The sequence below is a fragment of the Gekko japonicus genome, unplaced genomic scaffold, assembly GCF_001447785.1.
Source record: "Gekko japonicus isolate JY-2015 unplaced genomic scaffold, Gekko_japonicus_V1.1 scaffold431, whole genome shotgun sequence".
NCBI classification, from domain to species: Eukaryota; Metazoa; Chordata; class Lepidosauria; order Squamata; family Gekkonidae; genus Gekko; species Gekko japonicus.
This window is the reverse complement of record NW_015162492.1, coordinates 262,183-283,556: the sequence shown is the minus strand read 5'-3', so window position 1 is coordinate 283,556 and position 21,374 is coordinate 262,183. Positions and strand designations below refer to the sequence as shown.

Genomic DNA, 21,374 nt, shown 5'->3' with positions numbered 1-21,374 from the left:
TTTCATTGTTAATGGCTCAGGTGTCTTTTAGAGAGGTTGTTGTGTTTACATATCTCATGTGATTGTGCCACTGCCATCCACATAGCAGGAACTGTAACTGCTGGCATGTCTTTTGGCAAAGGACAACTTAATATTTTGTGTTCAAAACTAAACTGCTGAAAATCCAGTCACTCTGCCACTTAGTGATTTGAAAATCATTGTGTTCTAAGCTAGAAGAACTGCCTGTTGCATAGCAGCAGAAGATGAGGCTGTAGCATCCTGGGAACCATATATCTTTGTGTGGTTGCAGTTTGCTAGGGTTGCAGTCTTGCTGTTTTAGCAGTGGCTTGTTGAAGGACTACTCTGTGCTGTTTCTCTAATGATATAGAAGGTTACTACCTTTGGCAGGGTCCTGTTAGCACTTTGAATTACTATGCTTCAGAGTTAAAGGCTGTGTTATCTCGTGATTAATTGTGCTAGGTATTTTTGTTTTTACTGAAGGTAGGGAAGAGGCTGTCTCTTCCAGCCAAGGCATAGATCCTCTATTTCCAAGCTTCCTTGATTTAAGAGTGGAGGTTCCATTGGGGACCATGTATTATGTGTGCTTAAAAACACAAAGTAACAAGAAGTACAGGTATGTAAGCATCTTTTTATCTGTCTTCCAGGCTATACTGCCCCAACTGCCCCCCAAGCTTACAGTCAGCCTGTCCAAGGGTATGGAACTGCTGCTTACGATGCAACCACAGCCACAGTGACTACCACCCAGGCTTCTTATGCTGCCCCGTCAGCTTATGGCACCCAGCCTGCCTACCCCACTTATGGGCAGCAGCCAGCAGCATCTACACCTGCAAGGTACCATATAAACAAACACCAACTAAGTAACGTTTTGGCTTCTGGGGTGTTAAATGTATCTCTCAACAACGACATGCCTCTCTCTGAGTCTCCAGCCCTCTGTTTTGCTGCTGCTTTGCTATGGAAGCACCTATCCCACCTATGGAAGTGTTTGGATTTAATGCCTTCCATCCTTCAGTATTGCATTAATACAATAGAACACCTAGGAGGTTCTGTTAAGTGCAGTTTAAGAAAATTATTCTTTACTCTGCATTGTAAAATTCTAGACTGGTATGATTAGTACTTCATACCTCTGCCTGTAAAAATTTCTTAAAGAGTACACGTTATTGGATCATACAGCATCTTAGATATTAGCTGAGAGCCAGTGTGGCTAAGTATTGGAGGAAGACAGTGGGTGCTCAATCCATACTGTACCTTGAAACTCACTGGATGGCCATGAGCCAGTCACTCTTAGCCTAACTGTCGCACACAAGGATGGCTAGTGTAAAATGGGCAGGGGAAAACTGTGTTTCCATCCCTGAGCTACCTGAAGGGTATAAGTGTGAATAAATTCTAACGTGTTTCACTGTTAGCGCTACGATATATCAAGTCATTTAAATGACACTTAAGACGGGAATTTTAGTGGATGGTTAAGTACCTCGTGACTGAGTAGCAGTCAATGAGTTTACATTGTTACCAAAACCTTAACATTTACTGGCTTACATATAATTTATAAAGTGAATCCTGATGTGCATTGGATTATTTCTTGGTATATAAATTCCACCTACTGGTAAAACAGTGGTAGACCTATAGGCAGAATGTGCGGTCTTTGATCCAAGATGTGTCCTCATTGCTGAATTTAATTTTTAGACCCCAGGATGGCAGTAAGCCTGCTGAGACTAGCCAGCCTCAATCGAGCACAACAGGCTACAGCCAACCCAGTCTAGGATATGGACAGAGTAACTACAGTTATCAGGTGCCTGGCAGTTACCCCATGCAGCCAGTTACTGCACCTCCATCCTATCCTCCCACCAGGTGAGTCTTCCTAAATTCCCATTTTGTCCCTATAGAGTATTGGTTAGTCTTCTTGGTGGAAAAAGTTATAGGCCAGTGTTATGCCATACGTGTGGATGCTTTAGATCTTGGTTAAAAACAACCAATTTCTTTTTTCGTTTTATATCCCCTTGGCTGTATGGAGGCTCATCAATTGTAGTTGTTTTTAGTGTCCATTGGTATGGCATGAGCTTCTGGAACTCCTCAGAGTGATACTGCTTGTCTTCTGGATGTAGAAAAGAGCTGTTGGCTGTGCTATAGTCTGCCATTAGCAAGTTACCTCAAGACTGCCAAGTTCTGCGGGCTGATACACTTGGGGAATCATTCAGCACCCATTCTGCTACTTTCAGTCTTGCTGAGATGAAGAGAAATCAGATTATAAAATGATTGTTTTCTAAATTAATGCAGCAAAGTGGAAGAGTGGGAGGGTATCATAAGGTGTTTAGCAATGATTGAAAAGCTTGGAGGTAAACAACTGTGTTAAGAGGCTGATTTTTAAAAGTTTTGGAGGATACAAACAGCAAAAAGATTCCCAAAAGATTACAGAGGTCCAAATACAAACAGTGCCATTTGTGGTATTACAGGGGACCACATGAAAGACCAGTGCTTGGTAACCAACTACTAATAGTGCACCACGCTGGTCTGAACATTCCCGATGGCCATACCAGAGGGATGATTTTCTTTCCAAAGCTCTGTGTTGATTTATGAAGGCAGCATGATGTCATCTCTCATGTTAATTAGCTAGTTTTCTGCGTTGTGTTGTCTGGACAGCCTAGGTAACGGCTTTGGAGCCTATCTACATTGAAATAGTTTTAACTGTTTTACTAAGAGCTGTTTCCTCATTCCTTGAAATGTCTTTTCAGCTACTCCTCATCACAGCCCAGTAGTTATGATCAGAGCTCTTACTCCCAGCCGAGCAGCTACGGTCAGCAAAGCAGTTATGGTCAACAAAGTAGCTATGGGCAGCAGACAAGCTACGGGCAGCAGCCCCCCACTAGTTACCCACCTCCAACTGGATCATACAGCAGCCAGGCTCCAAGCCAGTACAGCCAGCAGAGCAGCAGCTATGGGCAACCAAGTGAGTTGTAACAGTCCTGTGCATTAACAGTAAGCCCTGTTGAGCTTCTAAATCTGTGGTAGTGGGGCCTTTCAGAAAGCAGAACTTCCAGGTAAAAGCGTGTGGTATTCTTGGGATTGAATCACCTGCTTCAGCTGAATTGCCAGTCTGGCAGTGTCCCTCCTGTTTATGGTTTTGTATTGTGTCTAATTAGGCATTTTACAAATAATCTTCAGGCTTGGTGTGCCAAAATACTGGATTTGGGGGATCTGATAAAAAATGCCTCTATGATCTTATTTGAACTTGGTCATAGTATTAAGAGGTTGATCCGTAGGAATAGCCATGGGGCATTACAAAGTACAGGAATGTAAGGACAGCTGAAATGGTTAGTTTGCGGGTGGCTTCCAGTTCTGGATGTTTTGCATATCTGGTATTTGTCTTAATGACTTGTCTTTACCATTGATATCAGCTGCTTGTTAAAACTTAAAACGTTTAGTGGCTGCCTTTCTCCCTTAAGCTAAATATAAATTTAACTAGAGCATGTTTGGAAGATGTGAGCGGGATGAAAATGAATGAGTTCCTCTTTGCTAATGTTGCAACACTGGCTATTCCTCAGGTTCATTCCGCCAGGACCATCCCAGCAGCATGGGTGTGTATGGCCAGGATTCTGGAGGCTTTTCGGGCCCAGGAGAAAACCGGAGCATGAGCGGCCCTGATAGCCGGGGCAGGGGCAGAGGGGGCTTTGATCGCGGAGGTGTGAGCAGAGGTGGGCGGGGAGGAGGCGGCCGCGGCGGAATGGGGTAAGAGCAAACCTTTTCTTCTTCTCATCTAATTTGGTTTTACCCTATAGGGCGTGCAGTGCAAAGAAGGGCTGAAAGATGTAAATGCAAAATCACTTCTCCATGGAGAGTATCTATTAATAGCGAGTAGATATACTACCAGTTAATCCATGGAAGCGCCTTGCAAGGGGAACTAGGAGCAGGATGTATTTTGCCTGCAGTTGATTGGGGCTTGGAGATCAGGGTTCTGGGTATTAAAATTGCAAAGCTTTCAGCTCCCTTCATGGTTAAACAGAGGGAAAATCCTCTGTGGGTTTACCAGTCTTTGGATTGAACACACACACACCCCTTCCAAAGAAGTCCACATGTCATGCTCCCCCTCTCCCCCCTTTTCACTGGGCTTTGATGTTACAGGTATGTACTACGGTGTCTTCTGCTTTTGTAAAGCATTTTCTTGCCCTAGCTGTGTTTGCTGTTGGCAGTAGCTCTTTGAGCTAGTGTCAAAGCTGAATGGATGGTGATGAATTGTTCTTTTGAAGCCCAGCGCTCTAGTGTGACCACTGTGTGTGTGCAGGTTGCTTTAGGCCTAGAAGAGAAACAAGTACTGTGCTAAAAGACCTGTCAAGTCTGAACGCAGCTCCCTATTGGAGCTCTCAGGTGTTCTAAATCAGTTTGGCCATTGTAACTCGAAGAATCTGGTTTGGGAAGCCTGCGTGGTCTGGTTCAGTTATCTTTCACTGGTTTATTAAGGTGTGGTCAAGGAGACTAAATGAAGGGTGTCTTTGTGTGTGTGTTCCGTCCATTTAAACAACATAGTTTAAAGCTATGCAGAGTGTTCACTTAACTTAAACAAAAGTTAAGGGGTGTGGGGTACCAAAAGACAATTTGCCGTGAAAACTGATCACCTTGCAGATTTGCATAAGAGTCACTCTGCATAGTTTGAGTAAATGGATCCAGATGGTTTGAAATCTTTTTTGTCCAACTGCTTTTATTTTAAAACCTGTTCAGTTAATGACCAAGCCTTTTTATCATGTTGAAGAATAACCCTTTCAAATTGGCTTGAATGGAAAAGGGCTCCATAGTTGTGTAAAAGATTTCATCTGTAAGGTATTCCTAGATGTGTTTAAAGTAGACATAGACACTTGAAATGACCATCATCACATCTCTTGTTTTAAACCATCTTTAGCCCTTTATGATGCAGAGTACACCATTTCCACACTTGTAAGCAAAAACTGCCCCTGTAGAATCAATGCCAACTGTCTAGACTGAACTGGGGAGGGGGGAGTTCTCATTTTGCTGTGGGGCAGCAGTTGTTCTACTGCCCAAGCGGGCTCCTCCGTAAAGCAGTAGATTAGTCATTGAGGGGGCAGGGTGCGGGGGGGGGTCTGCCCTTTCTTCATGGTGTGGTGATGCATTTCAGTGTCTGTCTCCTGCAGGTAAGGAGCCCAATGTTCTTGACTTGCCCTTTTTCATTGCCTCAATATTTTTATATTTTCACTGGCTGTTAAACATGGAAACTTTTTAACATGCTTTGTCGCATTTATATGCTACAGGTTACAAAGTGAGAGCCTTGTATACACTTCAGTACTTAAAAAGTACCCGTACTCAGTACTCAGCCGGCAGCATAATGAAAAGTGGGACTAGACACGGTGTCCATATGGAGAGGAAAAAATATACATAGAATATTTTAAACCAAATGTGTTCATTGTATAAATGGAAATCTTCTGTAACTTTGGTAACTGCATACAGTACTTGATGTTTGGTAATGAAATTAGAGGGGAGGTGTAAACTTTAGAATTGTGTAACATTAAAGTGTAAACATCTGTTAAAGGGAAACATTACATATAATGGTATATATACTTTAACAAAAGAAGCAAAGCTGCATGCAACAGCTTGGAATTGTGTATAGTAAATCTTTTACGGATTAAAGATGCAATACTTGCTAATAGATTGCTTTTCCCTCCTCTGAATTTTGTACAAATGGTTCCTTTTCTCATGTACTCCCCAGTGCCATTTTTGGTGGCACTTGTCTAAATCAGACACACATTCCCTGCAAATTAAAAAAAGTTGTGGCATCACCCTGTATTAAATTTAAAGGCACTGATTTTTGTGGTGCTTTTTGTGTTGTATCTGCAAAGCTGCACCCCTAGACCTTTGAACCCTGGTGTATTCTGTAAGCTCTTCATTCACAGACACTGTTAAATCCGGTAGTGAGACCTGAATGTATGGAGTTAGATGGAAAGATTTAGTGACTGTCATCAGAATTGTGTTCTAGGGATTGCTGTTTTCTCCTTGTTTTTTTCCCAAACTGTTAAATGTTTAAAGGTTCTCCAGGTACTTGGTTTGCTCTCCCATTCACAAGAGGCTGAGGGTGCAACTTTGCATATGCATAATGAGGAGGGAGTTGACTAGCAGGCAATCTTGTTTTCACAATAAAAATGAAAAGGCGCAGTTTTTATTTTTCATGGCAAGGTATTGCATTGTTAATACCAACAAAAGTGTCCAACTGCCAGAGTGGGGTGTCTAAACCCAGGCAAGCAGAGGTTGCGTGTGTAAAGGAGATTTGAACAAGCTGCCCTGAAGAAAGGCCTAGTGACGAGATGAGAGACAGAAAGACAGAGACAGACAGATGCATTGTTGGATATGTTTAGCCAGTGCCCTTCTTCCCAGTGAGCCCCAGAGGCTCCAAGCGGTACTGGCTTATTAAAGGGAAAGGCCTTCATTTCTTCGTTTATCCCCCCAGCAGCGCTGGAGAGCGAGGTGGCTTCAATAAGCCTGGTGGTAAGTTTTTGAGCATTACAATGGGATAGTGTTAAAAAAAAATGCAGCCAGAAAATAAAAGCCATAAATATTTTTTTTCATAAGTGGTTAAAATGCCATAATACAACATGACTTTTAATGGGTACTGCCGGCAATGCCTAGGGGTCTATGAGGTTTTAACCTACGGTTACAGAACAAAGGGTGATGAAGTTTTGAGAGAAACTACTTCTTTAATTTGGGGAAGGAACCATTTATAAGAGGTTTTGGATTTTTATAAAATAACGTTGGAAAAAAGTGCACTGATTGGCCCAAGAAAGCCCCTTTAACCAAGTGTAATATGAGGTCATGGTTTTAAAAGGCTGCTAAAAATAGCAAGCTGATCCCAGCAACAAATAAAGGGTGTGCATTGCAAGTTTTTTTTTGCAGTGCAGGTCAATTTGAGTTTTAACACATGCCATCAAATGGCGGTTGTAAATAGGTAGTTGTGTGTGTGTTTGGTAACATAGCCTACAAGGCGTGCACTAACAATGCCTTCTGTGATTTTTTCCCCCTGGGGCGGCAGGACATATGGATGAAGGACCAGATCTCGATTTAGGTAAATGGCTACAACAGTGAGAAAGGGCTCTCTGTCCCAACCCCCTTGGTGGACTGCAGCTAGTTCTCCAGCTTTCTTCAAAGACTTCTTGCTCATAATAAAATGCTGCTTTTAGGGAAAAGTTGTATTTTTGCAAAGCTGGCATTGGAGAAGTGCAATGTTAGACATTTAGTAAAGTTAATGCTGAGCAATGCTTGCCTATTTTCACATCTGTCTGTAGTTCCTCATGTTGTATCAGGTGCTATTCAGGAAGGCCTCCAATGTCTAGGAATGGGTTTTTAGAGTATGGTGAAGGTGTTTGCGTGGGGGAAAGGCCCTTATGTTGGTAGTGTGTTTATTAGCTAATGTGTTGCAAACAGAGCTAAGCTGCAACTTAGAAGGGCTCTGTTGATCTTGAATGCTCTTGGGTGCTGCCATACAATAGTGCCCCCTATGGGCAGCTGCTTCTGCCAACTTTGTGATGATCAAAGACTTCTAAGAGTCTAGCTAGGGACAGTCTTGTGGAAGTACAAAATGCCCTCTGGGAAAGTGGGGAAGTAGCCTGTTTGGATCACTTTAAGGGGATCGCTGGAATTGATGTCTAGTAGGCCTAAGAGCAGTTGGTTTCATAAGGATATTCTTGTAATAACAGCTGTGTTAACAAATTTTATGTCCGTAGGCCCACCTTTAGACCTAGATGACGATGCTGACAACAGTTCAGTGTATGTTCAGGGGCTGACTGACAATGTGACCCTGGAGGATCTAACAGATTTCTTCAAACAATGTGGCGTTGTCAAGGTGAGTGATGAAATGGACTGTAGGCTATAGTTTGGTTAAGATGGGGCCTCTTCTGTGCTCTTTGGTAGAACTGGTTGGGAATTAGTAGCTGTTTGTATTTTTACTTACCAGCTATTCCATGCCTCTTTCATCATCCCAAGGCTGCCTGCCATTCAAGAATTTATGAAAGCCATGTGAGTGGTTGTTGTGACCTCCAAGTTAGCTGTAAGGGGCAACATTAAATATTTAGGCGATTCAGTTTTATCTTACCACAGACTTCATCTTTGAATGTTTTTGTGATCTTGAGTTTAATTTTACAGCTTCATACCAACAGGCTTCAGAATCTTTGTGTGTGAGGGGAAGGGGTGACTGGCTTGCTTAAAGTTAGAATTCATCCCCATCGGTGCTTGTGTTTGTGTTTTTAACCCAGATGAACAAAAGAAATGGACAGCCAATGATCACAATCTACCTTGACAAGGATACAGGAAAGCCAAAAGGGGATGCTACTGTGTGCTATGATGACCCGCCCACTGCCAAGGCAGCTGTAGAATGGCTTGATGGTGAGTGTACTAAACTGCAGCTGAGATAAAGGCATAGTTGTGCCACATAGGCATAACTATGCAGCAAATGTTGATACATGATGAGTGATCTGGGGTGGGTGATCCTGCAGGAACAATGCAGAATTGGTTGTGTATATTAATGTGACTGTGGCTGAATGTGTGGGCATTGCCAGCTGAATCTTGGGTGCCAGCGGTTGGGGGGTGACATATCAGAATCTTAGGCCTTTTCGTGATAAATAGAACTTTTACATTGGGCTGATTATTTCAGTTTAGTGTTCAGAGGGTGAAATGTCAACAGAGGGAACTATGAAATACTGAAATCAAATTTTCCCCTCAATAGAATTGTAAGTCGTCTTGCCTCAAAGATCAATCTGTTTGGATAGCTATAGATGCCATTTAAGTCCTTTCCTCTGTTGGAGATTTTGATTATACAGTTTCTGTCTTTTCTGTTCTCAGGTAAAGAGTTCCAAGGGAGCAAACTCAAAGTCTCTCTTGCTCGGAAGAAAATGCCACTGAACAGCCTGCGAGGAGGAATGCCCCCTCGTGAGCCACGCAGCATGCCTCCCCCTCTCCGTGGAGGTAACCATTATTAGGGCATGATGTTCCTTGACCTGAAAACATGGACTGGCTATCAACCAGGAGCTCTTAACATGTGCATGGAATAACTAAGCTCTTTTTTTTTTTCAGGTCCAGGAGTTCCTGGTGGTCCAGGTGGGCCTGGTGGTCCAATGGGCCGCATGGGAGGCAGAGGGGGTGACAGGGGAGGTGGTTTTGCACCAAGAGGACCACGAGGATCAAGAGGAAACCCTTCTGGTGGAGGAAACGTTCAGCACCGAGCAGGAGACTGGCAGTGCCCCAATCCGTAAGCCATGCATATACTTTCTACCTAATGCTTGTGTGCACCAGTGGCTGTATTACTCTGGACGAACTGTTCCCTTTTGGTCATGCTCCATAGAGCCCCATAATATTTCACGGGTATTTATTTACAGTAAGAGAATGGCAAGTTCCTTTTCTTGGACCCACTATTGCCCCATCATTTCACTTTTCAGTTACACCTTGTCAACACATCCAGAGGTTAGTTCCTTGCCTTGAATGCCCCCAGGAATTAAGGCAGTTGTTGTTATTGGAAGACCTGGCAGCAGTGTTTCCTTCAGCCTGCCCCTAGCCCCTGGAGGGGAAGGTGTTCTCAACAGTACCCACTTTGCAAGTGGAAAGAGCTCAGTTTCCTGTTACCCATAGTCAGACATGCTTTTGTCACCAGTACTGAGAATGAAGCTACGCCTGTTTTGTCTTTCACTTTTTTCTGCTGGCTTTTGTACGTGCAGCTCAGGCACCTGCTTGGCACCTTCACTGACTGCTGCTTCATTCTAGGGGCTGTGGAAACCAGAACTTTGCCTGGAGAACAGAGTGCAACCAGTGCAAGGCTCCTAAACCGGAAGGCTTTCTTCCCCCACCCTTTCCCCCTGCAGGTATGTTCCTATTGTCAGTGATCTGGGGTGGGAGTTGGAATATTTGACACTGATCTCTGCTTATGTGATGTTCACAAGGTCCTGGATTCTTGCTTGGAAAACCGCTGCCACTTAGAGGGCTCATATACGGGACAAATAATAGTGGTAAGGGAATTGCACAGGTGGTATATTTTTCCTTCGTTTGTGTATACACTTCTGCAAGAATAAATGGGCAGGTGAGTCTGCCCCATGTGCAGTAATAAGATTACCAATGTTGATGATTGGAAGCACTGACCATGGACATGTTCTCTTGCAGGAATTTATACTGGCGGTGGGGTAACACCAGCTTACATTTGATGAATGTGATGCTGTTTTCAGGGCAGGCTCCTGGGGTTTTTGCCCCCCCCCCCCTTCCCCAGGGCAAGGCTTGTACTCATGTAACTGTCTGGGGAAGGTGTGGCTGATGAGAGGTGGAGGAAGAGCAGTGTGCCCAAACTGGTAGTTTTCAGGGTGTGGAACCTCAGTTTGTGTGGGGCCTAACCATGTGGGAGAGCGCACATGTGATTTTTGTCCAAGCCTAACCCCCCGTGCAAAATGAGTGTCTCCTAAGACTTCTTGTGACACTTAAGATGGTAGCCAGGAGCTTCACACTGGCCCATGTTGTCATTGGCAACCTCCAGAGCCAGCCATGTTAGTGATGTGCATCTCTCTCGCATGTTAGGACAGTTGGAAAAATAATTTGTACTGGGCGAGCACATCATGTTCCCCCTGCAAACTGTGTCTGCATAAGTGGTATGTGAGAATCTGTGGCTGGGATTTGGAAGCGTATTAAACATTTGTAAGCAGGAACATTCTCCTCTTTGCCCTCCCCCATCACCTACTCTTGCCTGGCTCCAGTCCCACTCACCCACCCCAGGCAGGTGCAGCACTGACTCCAGGCGAGGAACTGGCTGTCATTTTCCCACTGCCAGAGCAGCTCACGTAACTTAAAAACATTTTAAGATACTTTAAAGCAGAATTTAAAACATGGGGGGGGGGGGCTCCCACAGTCAAGTGGGAATTCGCCTACCGTTTTGAGATCCTAGGGAGTCATTATAGCTCTTGGCAAGCACTCTTGCTAGTTGGGAGTACCAGGCAGGCCTCTCAAGGTCTTGGCTTGGATTGGGGGTGGGGTTATGTTTGTGTGATGCACCACTGAGAGTGTGCCATTCGTGAGTTTTAGGTGTTCAGTTGGTGGTGCACTTTGATCATAGCCTGCTGTAAGCTTTGTGCTCCTACTTCAGTCTCTTGGCAGGCACCTTGGTCCCTGTATATTAATCTTGTGAATACTGGGTCCTCTCTGCTGATAGGAGGAAGCTCAGTGCAGGGACTTGAACAGCAAAATAGATGGCTGCTTGAAATGTCAGGGCATAGCTCAGTGGCCTAGGGGCTGCTGTTAAGGTGATAAGACCGCGCCAACAGGTGGGCAGATGTGAAGGGAGGACAAGGTGCAAGGTTGAGAGTTTTACTATTTTTTTCTAGATCTGCACATGTTTTGCTAAATAGGATGAATTATTCAAGGTGGGAGTGAGCAAAATTTTTATATAAGATCCCCTGACAAAGCATTTAGCAAAACGGGATCTAGAAGGTCTAATAAAACTCTCAGCCTTGTACCTTGTTTCTGTTTTCTCCCAGGTTCTGCTGTGCCAAAAAAATCTCTTGCTACTTTACCTAACATGTTTGCTAAAGGTGCCTGTGATCGTGTTTCAGTGCTCCCTTGAGGAGGAGTTAAGCAAATTACCCTGTAATTAAGGCCTGCCTGTTCATGCCTCTCCACCAGCTTCAAGCCTGTGTCCAAAGCTTGACTGCAGATCTCCGTACTAGGGCTTATTGAGCAACAGGTCTGCATACCGAGCCACATTGTTGAATCTCTCCTTAGGCCATTTGACCCACAAGTTGGACTCATCTAACACGGACAATGGTCTGTGTTCACTTCCATTTCACAAGCCTTTAATGTGCTTTCAGTGCCTGACTCGGAGGTACAGGGAGGAGGGAAGTGCAAGAGGCACCGCTTTGGGTGTTCATACTCCAGTTTCTGTAGCGCAGCTAATAGCTTGTTTGGGCATTCTGAATCCCCGTTCCAGCCAAGGGGGATTATTTGCTCCCCAGGAACCACTTTTTCTTCAGTTGCTTCTGTCAGGAGCAGTTAAGTGCTTCAAGGGATGGGGGGTGGGGGAACCAGACTGAAATACCCTCCCTCTTGGATCTTCCTTGCAGAGGCTGCATGTGAAGGGTGTAAACAGTACAGAAGTCGGGCGTTTTGGTGCTTGACATTTATTTTGCAGCTGTGTCCATTGCCACTGCTCCCTGTCATGGGATGAAGGAACAGATGTCCTATTTGCTAAGGTGAAGGTGGCAGGCTGCCAGTCCACTTCACTGCTTTTGGCTCCAGTTTGTCTGGAACCCCTGTAATTCAGTTCAGCGGTGCACGGGGGGGCAGGTCGTCAGCCACCTGTCTGGTGTTGCCACCCTGTTGGTGACTTTTTGCTCGAATGAGTGATGCTTTTTTCCCACATTAGGTGGTGACCGTGGCAGGGGCGGCCCCGGTGGCATGAGAGGAGGCCGAGGAGGCCTCATGGATCGTGGTGGCCCTGGAGGAATGTTCCGAGGTGGCCGCGGTGGAGACAGAGGTGGATTCAGAGGTGGTCGGGGCATGGATCGAGGTGGCTTTGGAGGGGGCCGCCGAGGAGGACCTGGGGGCCCACCCGGACCTCTTATGGAGCAAATGGGAGGCAGAGGCGGCAGACGTGGAGGACCAGGAAAAATGGACAAGTATGACTGGGGGCGAGGGCAGTGGCATAGCCTAGGCAAATGTGTGAGAGCTGTTTGCTGGAAGGGGAGAAGGAAGGAGGCTGCTCGGAGCTGGGGAGGGGAAGGGTGTGTCTGTGGTGGTTGATCGTAGCTCCCCGTTCTCACAAGGCTGTCTTGCTTGAAAGGCCTTCCCAGAAAAGCTGTCTGAGCCTGACCCCTTCTGCCTTTGCCTTGCAGGGGAGAGCATCGCCAGGAGCGCAGAGACAGGCCCTACTAGGGGCAGCCGACCCCCTTCCCCCTGCAGGACTGCATTTACTACCAGATTTATTTTTTAAACCAGAAAATGTTTTAAATTTATAATTCCATATTTATAATGTTGACCACAACATTATGATTATTCCTTGTCTGTACTTAGTATTTTTCACCATTTGTGGAGAAACATTAAAACAAAGTTAAATGGTAGTGTGCCGAGTTATTTCTTTTTCTTTTCTTCCTTTTTAAAAAAGATGGTTGTTTAACTAAAAACCAATGAGAAACTGTTATTGTGAGCATGCTCAGTAAATCTGTGGAAAACCAGGAGAAGGAAAATTAACTGTAACAATGTTAATGGTTGTGATGTTTTTTTAAATAAAATTGCAAATGTTTATAAATGCAGCACCTCTTAGCATGTGTTCAGCTGCACTCCCATTGGAGTTGCCCTTGTGTCTTCAGGCACCCATGCTACAATGGAGATCATTTGGGTTTGCCGAGGAGCTGTGTGTAACTGCAGTTTGCAAAGCCCCGAGGCTTACTGTGAACATAGGAGAAGCAGAGTAGGCCGTGGAGCATATCTGGTAAGGTACAGCCTGCACCTGAGGGATGAATTGCAGAACGTAGTCTTCGGTTTGGAAGCTACAATTGTTCCAACAATGTCATTTGCCAATACTGTCTCCTGGTTATAAATAAAATCACATTGCTGGGCACACTAATGACTAAACTTTCATTCAGGGGGCTCATTATTCATTTGGTGGCTTGGAACCATGCCGGTCATATTACTTCAAAGCTGGGTACACCGTTCAAAGGTTCTTTACCTGCCAAACAGGGTTTCATCTGCAAGTGATCAAATATGTTTAGCTAATTCTGCTGTATTAGCAGGTAGAAACTGTGTAAAGCTTCTGGACAGCAAAGAGACATAAAGCAGTTGTTCGCTGGTGGCGGTCCTGATCTGGCCACAAAGTAGGACTGCCAATTCCCGCTGGAGGCAGTGCCTGGGGAAGGGCAGGGATCTAATGCCATAGAGTCCGGCCTACCATATCCTCCAGGAGAACTGATCTTTGTAGTCTGGACATCATTTACAATTCCAAGAGAACTCCAAGCTCACCTTTGAGGTTGGCAATAGTAACCCTACTGTAAAGCAGCTCTGTGGGCCCACTGTCATTTGAATCCAGGTATAACAAACATGTTTGGCTCCTTTTCACTCAAAAGGGAATGGAATCTAGATGTTGATTGATGACTTTGTCCTGTTTGAGTATGTGTACTTTTAATTTTGTGTACATTTTAATTTTGTTAAGGTAATGGCAGCCCCCCAACAATTGATATCATTGCCTTTATACAGGTAAACTGTCAGTCTTTAAGGTGCAAATGGACCACTGTTCCATTTTGCTGTTGCAAATGTAGCATGTCTGCATATCTAGCATTAGTATTAAATTATCTTTTAGTACAACAGAACGTTACAATCCTTTATCCTTGCAGCTACTCTTATCAGATTTAGAGCTCCTCCCCGTATTGTGCTCTTATGGAGTAAAGGGTTGAACACAGGTTTACAGTATCCCATGGTTCATTGTGTTCAGAATCCCAGTTTTTGTGGCTAGTAGTCTCCTAGGTGATCTCTGGGTGCACTGTTCTCTGACAGAGAAAAATGGCCATGCAAGGTCAAGCTGCATCTTCTCTGTGAGCAAATATGAGCGTGAGCCTGTGCCTATTGGGGGGAGGGTTCCTGGCCCCTTTCTTTTTGGGGGAAGAGGGTAAAGGCTTGTGTCCATCTCCCTTGAGAACATCTCAAGATAGCAACTGGACATCTTGTCTCCTGTAAAAGCAAAATTTGTGGCAGAATCCACCCCGAGTGTGCACAAATGGATGCTAAGAAGCTTGATTGTTCTATGCCATTAAACATCAGATGTTCAAAATATGCAGTTCTCCTTCAGTGGGGGGAAGTTCTTGGATGTCTTCTCCCCCACTGACGAGAAAGAACCTTCAGGTAGGTCCAATGTACCGTTCTTCAACATCAGTAATGGAAATAATGTGTCCTCATCAGAGGTAGCCAGTCTCTTGAGAGCCACTAAAATTTGCTGTAATGAAACCACACTGAATGTTTGGTGGGTTTGCTTTTACCTCCCAAGTTACTTATGTTGACACAGGCAGGTCTTGAGCCCCATTGCAGCCACTAGGTGGCAGTCTGCCTGTGGAAAATGCAGTTTTCATTCTCAACATGCACCAGAAATGGAAATTTTAAGATATGGGGGCATGAGGTTTTCCTTTCCAGAGTAATTTTTGCTTTTGAATGATGTCGTCTTGTTATTCAAAGAGTTCACAGAGGAAAAACGCAGGAGTTCAGTAACATCTTAAAGACTAACAAAATATGTAGAAGAATGCTGTTCACTTCTAAAGATACCTCATGAAAGCTCATACCCTGCCACATATTTTGTCAGTCTTTAAGGTGCTGCTGGATTCTTGCTCTTTTCTAGTGCTACAGACAGACTAGCATGGCTACCCATCTTGATCTATCTTCACAGAGGAGTGTGAGAAGGGGGGCACCTTTTTCTCCCTTTGGCAGCTCTTTACATGAGTTAAATCTGGCTTGGCACTTGTGTTTGCCATGGACTGATTAGATGTGACACAATCTTTAATTCTGCTGGGAAAGTCTTGCCATGTCTTTCTGCGTTACCCAGATGCCCAGGAATAATTCTGAACAATTCATTCAAGCTCCAGTGGAACACTGAGGGTTGGCCAAGGACCTTTCACAGTCACAAAAGCAAATAAATAAATCCCACACGTGGGTGCTTCACAGAAAACAATGCAAAAGCAGCTCCTAATCTAAACGAAGCGCAGCCTGATCAGCTAAGGAATAATCACAGTTTACTACCTATTTAACTGCTGTTGTTAAGTTGGGTAATTTTAATTATGAAATGTTTCGTTCCTGGTACTTTAAGAAAAAAAGGTGGCTTCTGGAATATTTTTTAATTGATGAGTGGCTAAAGCTTCCATAATTCCTGTGCCTCATATCTCTCGCTGGGGCTTTTCTCTCATACAGGGAGAGAGTGAGTGACCTCAAAGGCTGTCCAGCCTAGTTGTACTCTTGGAAGAGAGGAACAGTATGGGGGGGGGGGGTTATAAGCAATTGGGCAGCTTTTAGCCTGACCTTGTCAGCTCAGAAGCAAGGCAGGTTTCCCACAGTAATTGGATGGAAGATCTCCAAGGAAGATCAGGGTGGGTGTACAGAGGAAGGCAATGGCAAACAGCCTCTGCTTACCTCTTGCCTTGAAAACACCATGAGGGTTGGCCACAAATCAGCTGACACTTGGGGGCACTTAATTATTAATATGGTGTACCTTACAGGACTGTTGTACTGCTATAGCATGCAAAAAACTCCGTTCCCGTACTAACAAGCATTTGTGTGTTAGCAGCATTTGCTTGTGACACCTGCTTTTCCTTTTCCAGCTCTGAATGTAAATTACAAGTGCCTTGCAGGTGGGGATCTGGCTTCTGCGTCTTTTGTGCAGCAAAGCATGATATGTGCAATGTGCAAGATAAGATGTACATGTGCTGAATTCGGGTCCTGCCACCAACCTCTCCCCTATCCCTGATAGTGGTTAATCCTCCAGGGTGTTTTCCAGTGCTGCTGTTGCTGGAGGGTGAGCGGGGTATGATAAGCCTTGGCGCTAGTTAATAATTCAAGACTTGCTGTCTGCCCTTTCACAACAAAGTATTTTTCTGGGAAATGAGAGAGAACAACAGACGCTGGGTGTGGATCAAGACTATCACTTCAAAGTACCTTCTCTTCTGACACATACGCCATACAAGAAACTGGGTGTACTTCTGAGGTTAACTTTAATTAAGCAGTCTACTTTCTGGCCTGTTAACACTGAGCAAGAGGCATTGGGCTTTAGAAGGAGGTCCAGTATGGTTAGAGTACTGGATTGAAGAAGCCTGGGTTCAAATTCCCACTGGGCCATAAAGCTCATGGGATGGCTTTAGGTCAGTCATTCTCTGTGCCTCAGGTTCATGAGGATAAAATGATGGATGTGTTGCTCTGAACAGACGAGATCTGAGGGAGCCAAACTGCGGCTTAGGAACTACATGCAGCTCTGCATGGGCAACGTGGGTCTTGCGCTTTCCGCATTGCTTGCTATTGCCTTGAGGGACACGTGCAAAATAAGAGTGCTGAGCCAGTGCAGTGTGGTGCTAGAGTGTGGACTAGGACGCTGGGTGATTTGCGTTCAAATCCCCACTTCTTACATGGTAGATCTTGGGCCCTTCACAAACTGTCTGGCTCTTGTGAGAAAATGGAGTGTTCTAAAGCTCTTTGAGTCCCAAATGGGGAGAAAAGGAGGATGAAAAAAACCAAATGTAAGTGCAGAGTTCCTTCTTTTCAGGTCTGCCCCCCTCTCCCACTTTTGCTTGCTTTACTTGCCCAGCTGGCCTCATGCAATATATTTTTACACAGAAGTAAGTCCTACTGTGTTCAGTCATGCTTATACCACCTAAACAACACTGCATCAAACTACAGCCTTGGGAACATAAGGTTTCTTGCATGGAGGGAGATGATGGTGGAGCCTGAAGGTGCAGCTAGTGGGTGATACTCAGAAGAACACAAGAACAGCCCTACTTTATGGAAGTATAGAAGAAAAAACATGCTACTTTCCCTCATCTGCCAAAGGTTTGACTGATTTGGTAATTTGACTTTGCATTGCATTACTCCTGCCAACCTAGCAGTTCGAAAGGAAGAAATTGCAAGTAGATAAATAGGTACCACTTTGGTGGGAAGGTAACAGCGTTCTGTGCGCCTTGGTGTTTAGTCATGCCGGCCACATGACCATGGAAACGTCTTCGGGCAGCGCTGGCTCTTCGGCTTTGAAACGGAGATGAGCACCGCAACCCTAGAGTCGGATTCAACTGGCTTTCGAGCAAGGGAACCTTTACTATTACCAGCTTTTGCGCCAACTGAAAAGGTTCTGATGTGTCTCCCCACCATGAACTTTGTGAGCTGATGAGACTCCCCATAATATACTTGGGGAGACTTTTCCATTTCTTGTCCTGCCAGGAAACAAGTCTTTAAACAGATAACTGGAAATAAACGGGGAGAAAAGATCAACCCACTCTTTCTTCCTCATCTGATCTGTGTCCGACAATCTCAACAGCAGGTGGTAGCATCTCCCAAGGCATAGCCTCACCAGGTTCTTTTCCTCTCCAAAATAACAAGTATTTAATTGCCAGTTATATAGAAACAAAAGGGAACCTTTACTTGCAGAGCTACAAGCTATTGCCAGATGAGAAGGGGAATATCGGCAGGAGATGGCCAGTGCTACCAGTTAAGGGTGGGAGAGGGAGAGAATGATGCTCTTGTGCACTTCCCATTCATTTCCGTGGCACTTGTGCAGGAGAGCCTCCTAGGGGATGGAGCCTCTCATTGGTGAGAGAGGGGTGCCATTTGGGGTGTCTGCCAAAATGAATTGGACTAACCCAAAGGAGAGGGATCAGACTCCAGCTGATCTGTGGGATTTGCCTAGAGTCACCGTCAGAATGTGACTCCTTGATAAGAGTTTCTCTGCTCTTATCAATGGTGGGGAAGATGTCTAAGACGATCATGAGCTAGGAAGACTCCTAGTTAAATTTTCCCTCTTCCAGATACTCCAGTTGGCTCTTGTGTAAAGTGTCGTCAAAGTCGCAGCTGACTTACGGAGATCCCAGCAAGGAGCTTTCCAGGCAAGTGAGAAGCAGAGGCGGTTTCCCCTTGCCTTCCTCTGCAGAGTCTTCCTTGGTGGTCTCTCTTCCAAGTACTGACCCTGCCTAGCTTCCGAGAAGTGATGAGATCGAGCTGTGCCATGCCGCCTTCCCTCTAGATTCAGCCTTCTCCCTGGATCAATAGCGAATATCTCAGCAGCAAAGCTATACAGTTATTCTACCAGGAAAGACAGTGTGGTTTAACGGACAGAGCGTGAGGGAAGATCCTGATTAAAAACCCCACTCTGCCATGGAAGCCCAATTTAACAGTGTTCTTGTAAAGAAAAATGCAGGGGAGTGCTCCTTGGAGAAAGGATTAAAATTAAATAAATACATTTTACTGCTTAAATAGATAAAATAATATACAACACAACTGTGAATGCTATAAGATATATCTTCTTACAAGGAATGTGCTTCATGGTTTTTCTCCTGGGGGGCTGCCCTGTAAACTTAAGCAACGCCAGTCCAGGAATTCAAAACTGATCCGTAGTTTGAACACAGATCTCTTGCAGCCAATAAAAGGGTAATCCCATCTTTGTAGAGTGGGGAGAGTTGTGTGACGGGCATTGCACCCAGTGTGAGCACCCTAGTGGTTTCTCTCAAGGACAACTTTTTACGCTGTAGTAACCAGGACTAGAAGCTTGTTCCTTTTAACAAAACAAAACAAAAATGCATTCTAGAGAACTGCTGTATTTGCACTGGCAGCTGTGTGCATTCCTATTGAGTTGCTTTGTCATCCAACTGCTACCAGCAATGAAAATGTGCTACTGTTCATTCAGCTTTCACAGGAATTTTTGCAAAGTTAAATGTTTTAAAAGAGCATTGGGAGCTATTTCTACCCTGCCATGGCAATTTCCATTTAACGAATCAGGAACTCTTTGTCCATTATTTCATGACAATATAGGAGAAACGGCTCCCTTACCAGAGAGGGCTACAATTTCTTTGCTGCTGACTTCTGCTTTCCATTTTGATTTAGAGGCAGAGTGTACTTCCTGATCCTAGTGGAAAGTTCCTTATGGAGGCTGGATGCTCAGCTATTTTGACACTCAAAATAACCCATGATTAGGCAAGACTCTGTTATGTAAATACAGAGGCACATGTTGTAGTGATATTGAAACCCCTGACATTGGTTGGCTGGGCTGCCCTAGAGTCACAGAAGGGTAGAGTTAAGCAGACAGGTGATCTCAGCCTAAGACCCTGGAGAGCTGCTACCAGCCCGAGTAGACAATACTGACTTCGATAGACCAATGGCAGCATCAAGTGTGGTTTCTGGGCGGCTCATATGGAGATGAGTTTGGCCTAGGAAGGGCCCTGAGAAAAGCATAAGGGGCTAGGAAACCAAGTTGCCACGCAGTATGGCCTAGACTGGTGCTTTTCAAACTGTGTCCTGGGAAAAACTGGGGATTCCTTGGAAGTTTATCGGGGTTATCACGGTGGAGCAGCTTCCTCGAATGGCAGCTTTCTGTAGCTACTGATCTTCTTCTGCTCCAAGCTAAGCTGATGTGGGCCAGTGTCGAAGCCCTGCATTAACTGAGAGTGCCTAGCTTTGGACATTCAAAAGCAGAAGATCAGTGCTAAGTATTTTCCTTTGTTTGCTCACTAGGAAATAGAAGAAGAAAAGATTTGATTTATACCCCGCCCTTCACTACCCAAATCTTTTACAGTCCCTCCCCCTCCCCATCCCAACAATAGACACCCTGTGAAGTAGGTGGGGCTGAGAGAGCTCTAACTGCCCTTGAGAGAACAGCTCTGAAAGAATTTACAGCTGACCCACGGTCACATCAGCAGCTGCATGTGGAGGAGTGGAAAATCAAACCCAGTTCTCCTAGATTAGAGTCTACTCTTCTAACCACTACACCAAACAGCCTCTTCCTGCTTGACCTGTAAACGGGAAGGCATCATCTCACATTTTGCAGTATTGCCACAGGCACTTCTTGCATCCAAGTATCAGGGCCTCTCTCAAACAAAATACTTCTCAGGATGTTGCTCTGGACAGCTGCTGTGCCGTCTTTTTAAAAAAACCTTTCCAACTTAACAATGAGGTAATGACTCAGCCACTGACAAATCCTGGCCAAGTTTGCAGCGCAGTAGGCAGGAGGGATGAGATCATTTTAGGCTGAAGAAGGATCATAGTCCCCTCCCCCCCCCTCCAGAGAGTTGAAAGCAGTTTGAAAAAAGGATTGATGTTTGTCCTGTATACAGCTTGCATAGCTCCTGGTAAACTGGTCTGGCTAGTTTTTGTATGGTTTTGAAAACCTACAAGACCTATTGGATATGTGCGACACCTCTCTCAGACAACTGTCAGCTCTCAAAAGTATTGTTTATCTGCAGCCCTAAAAACACAACCTGGTTTTCCACTTCTCCCTCCATTCATACAAATGAAGACATTTAACGAGCCATCGTATTCCGGGGCTCTTGAGGGATCTTCCAAGACCCATTTCCAGACGTAATTAGAACGTTATGCTACAGAACTCTTGGGATTTTGAAACTGAAGAAGTCAGGCTTTCCCTGTCTCTTATGTGTGGATGCGTGTAGTCGTTTAGATAGCCCCAGCCTAGGAAAGTAGAGCCCTGTTCAGAATTACGGGCGGCGGGGGGGGGGGGGGGGGGGGAGTGGAGAACCAAAAAGGAAAGGAAAGCACAACTTGCAACTGTGTGTCCAATGCCACAATCCTTGCACCTGCTTTCTTCTGGGTTGCACAGTGTGGTGTGTTCTGCCTTGTGAAGGGTGATGCATAGGACACCAAAATCTGGCTATCCCTACCTTTGGGCAAGGGGCTTAAGTGTC

At 45.0% G+C, this 21,374-nt stretch overlaps 1 protein-coding gene across 8 annotated transcripts in view; it reads left to right on the top strand.

The window, feature by feature from the left end:
• EWSR1 (EWS RNA binding protein 1) overlaps positions 1-13,565 on the top strand; it is a 25,811-nt gene extending 12,246 nt beyond the window's left edge. For 2 of the 8 annotated variants that reach the window (XM_015406042.1, XM_015406040.1), the window contains 14 exons: positions 645-831; positions 1,681-1,845; positions 2,727-2,941; positions 3,537-3,720; positions 6,446-6,480; positions 7,022-7,054; positions 7,713-7,831; positions 8,241-8,370; positions 8,827-8,949; positions 9,058-9,232; positions 9,742-9,839; positions 9,918-9,983; positions 12,377-12,629; positions 12,846-13,565. In XM_015406042.1, the coding sequence (XP_015261528.1) occupies positions 645-831; positions 1,681-1,845; positions 2,727-2,941; positions 3,537-3,720; positions 6,446-6,480; positions 7,022-7,054; positions 7,713-7,831; positions 8,241-8,370; positions 8,827-8,949; positions 9,058-9,232; positions 9,742-9,839; positions 9,918-9,983; positions 12,377-12,629; positions 12,846-12,885 (1,823 nt within the window). In that variant the 3' untranslated portion in view covers positions 12,886-13,565. Of the gene's footprint in view, positions 1-644; positions 832-1,680; positions 1,846-2,726; positions 2,942-3,536; positions 3,721-6,442; positions 6,481-7,021; positions 7,055-7,712; positions 7,832-8,240; positions 8,371-8,826; positions 8,950-9,057; positions 9,233-9,741; positions 9,840-9,917; positions 9,984-12,376; positions 12,630-12,845 lie in introns of all 8 variants that reach the window. The other 6 variants (XM_015406041.1, XM_015406039.1, XM_015406046.1 and 3 more) reach the window with 3 other exon arrangements.
• The last annotated feature ends 7,809 nt before the right edge of the window (positions 13,566-21,374 follow it).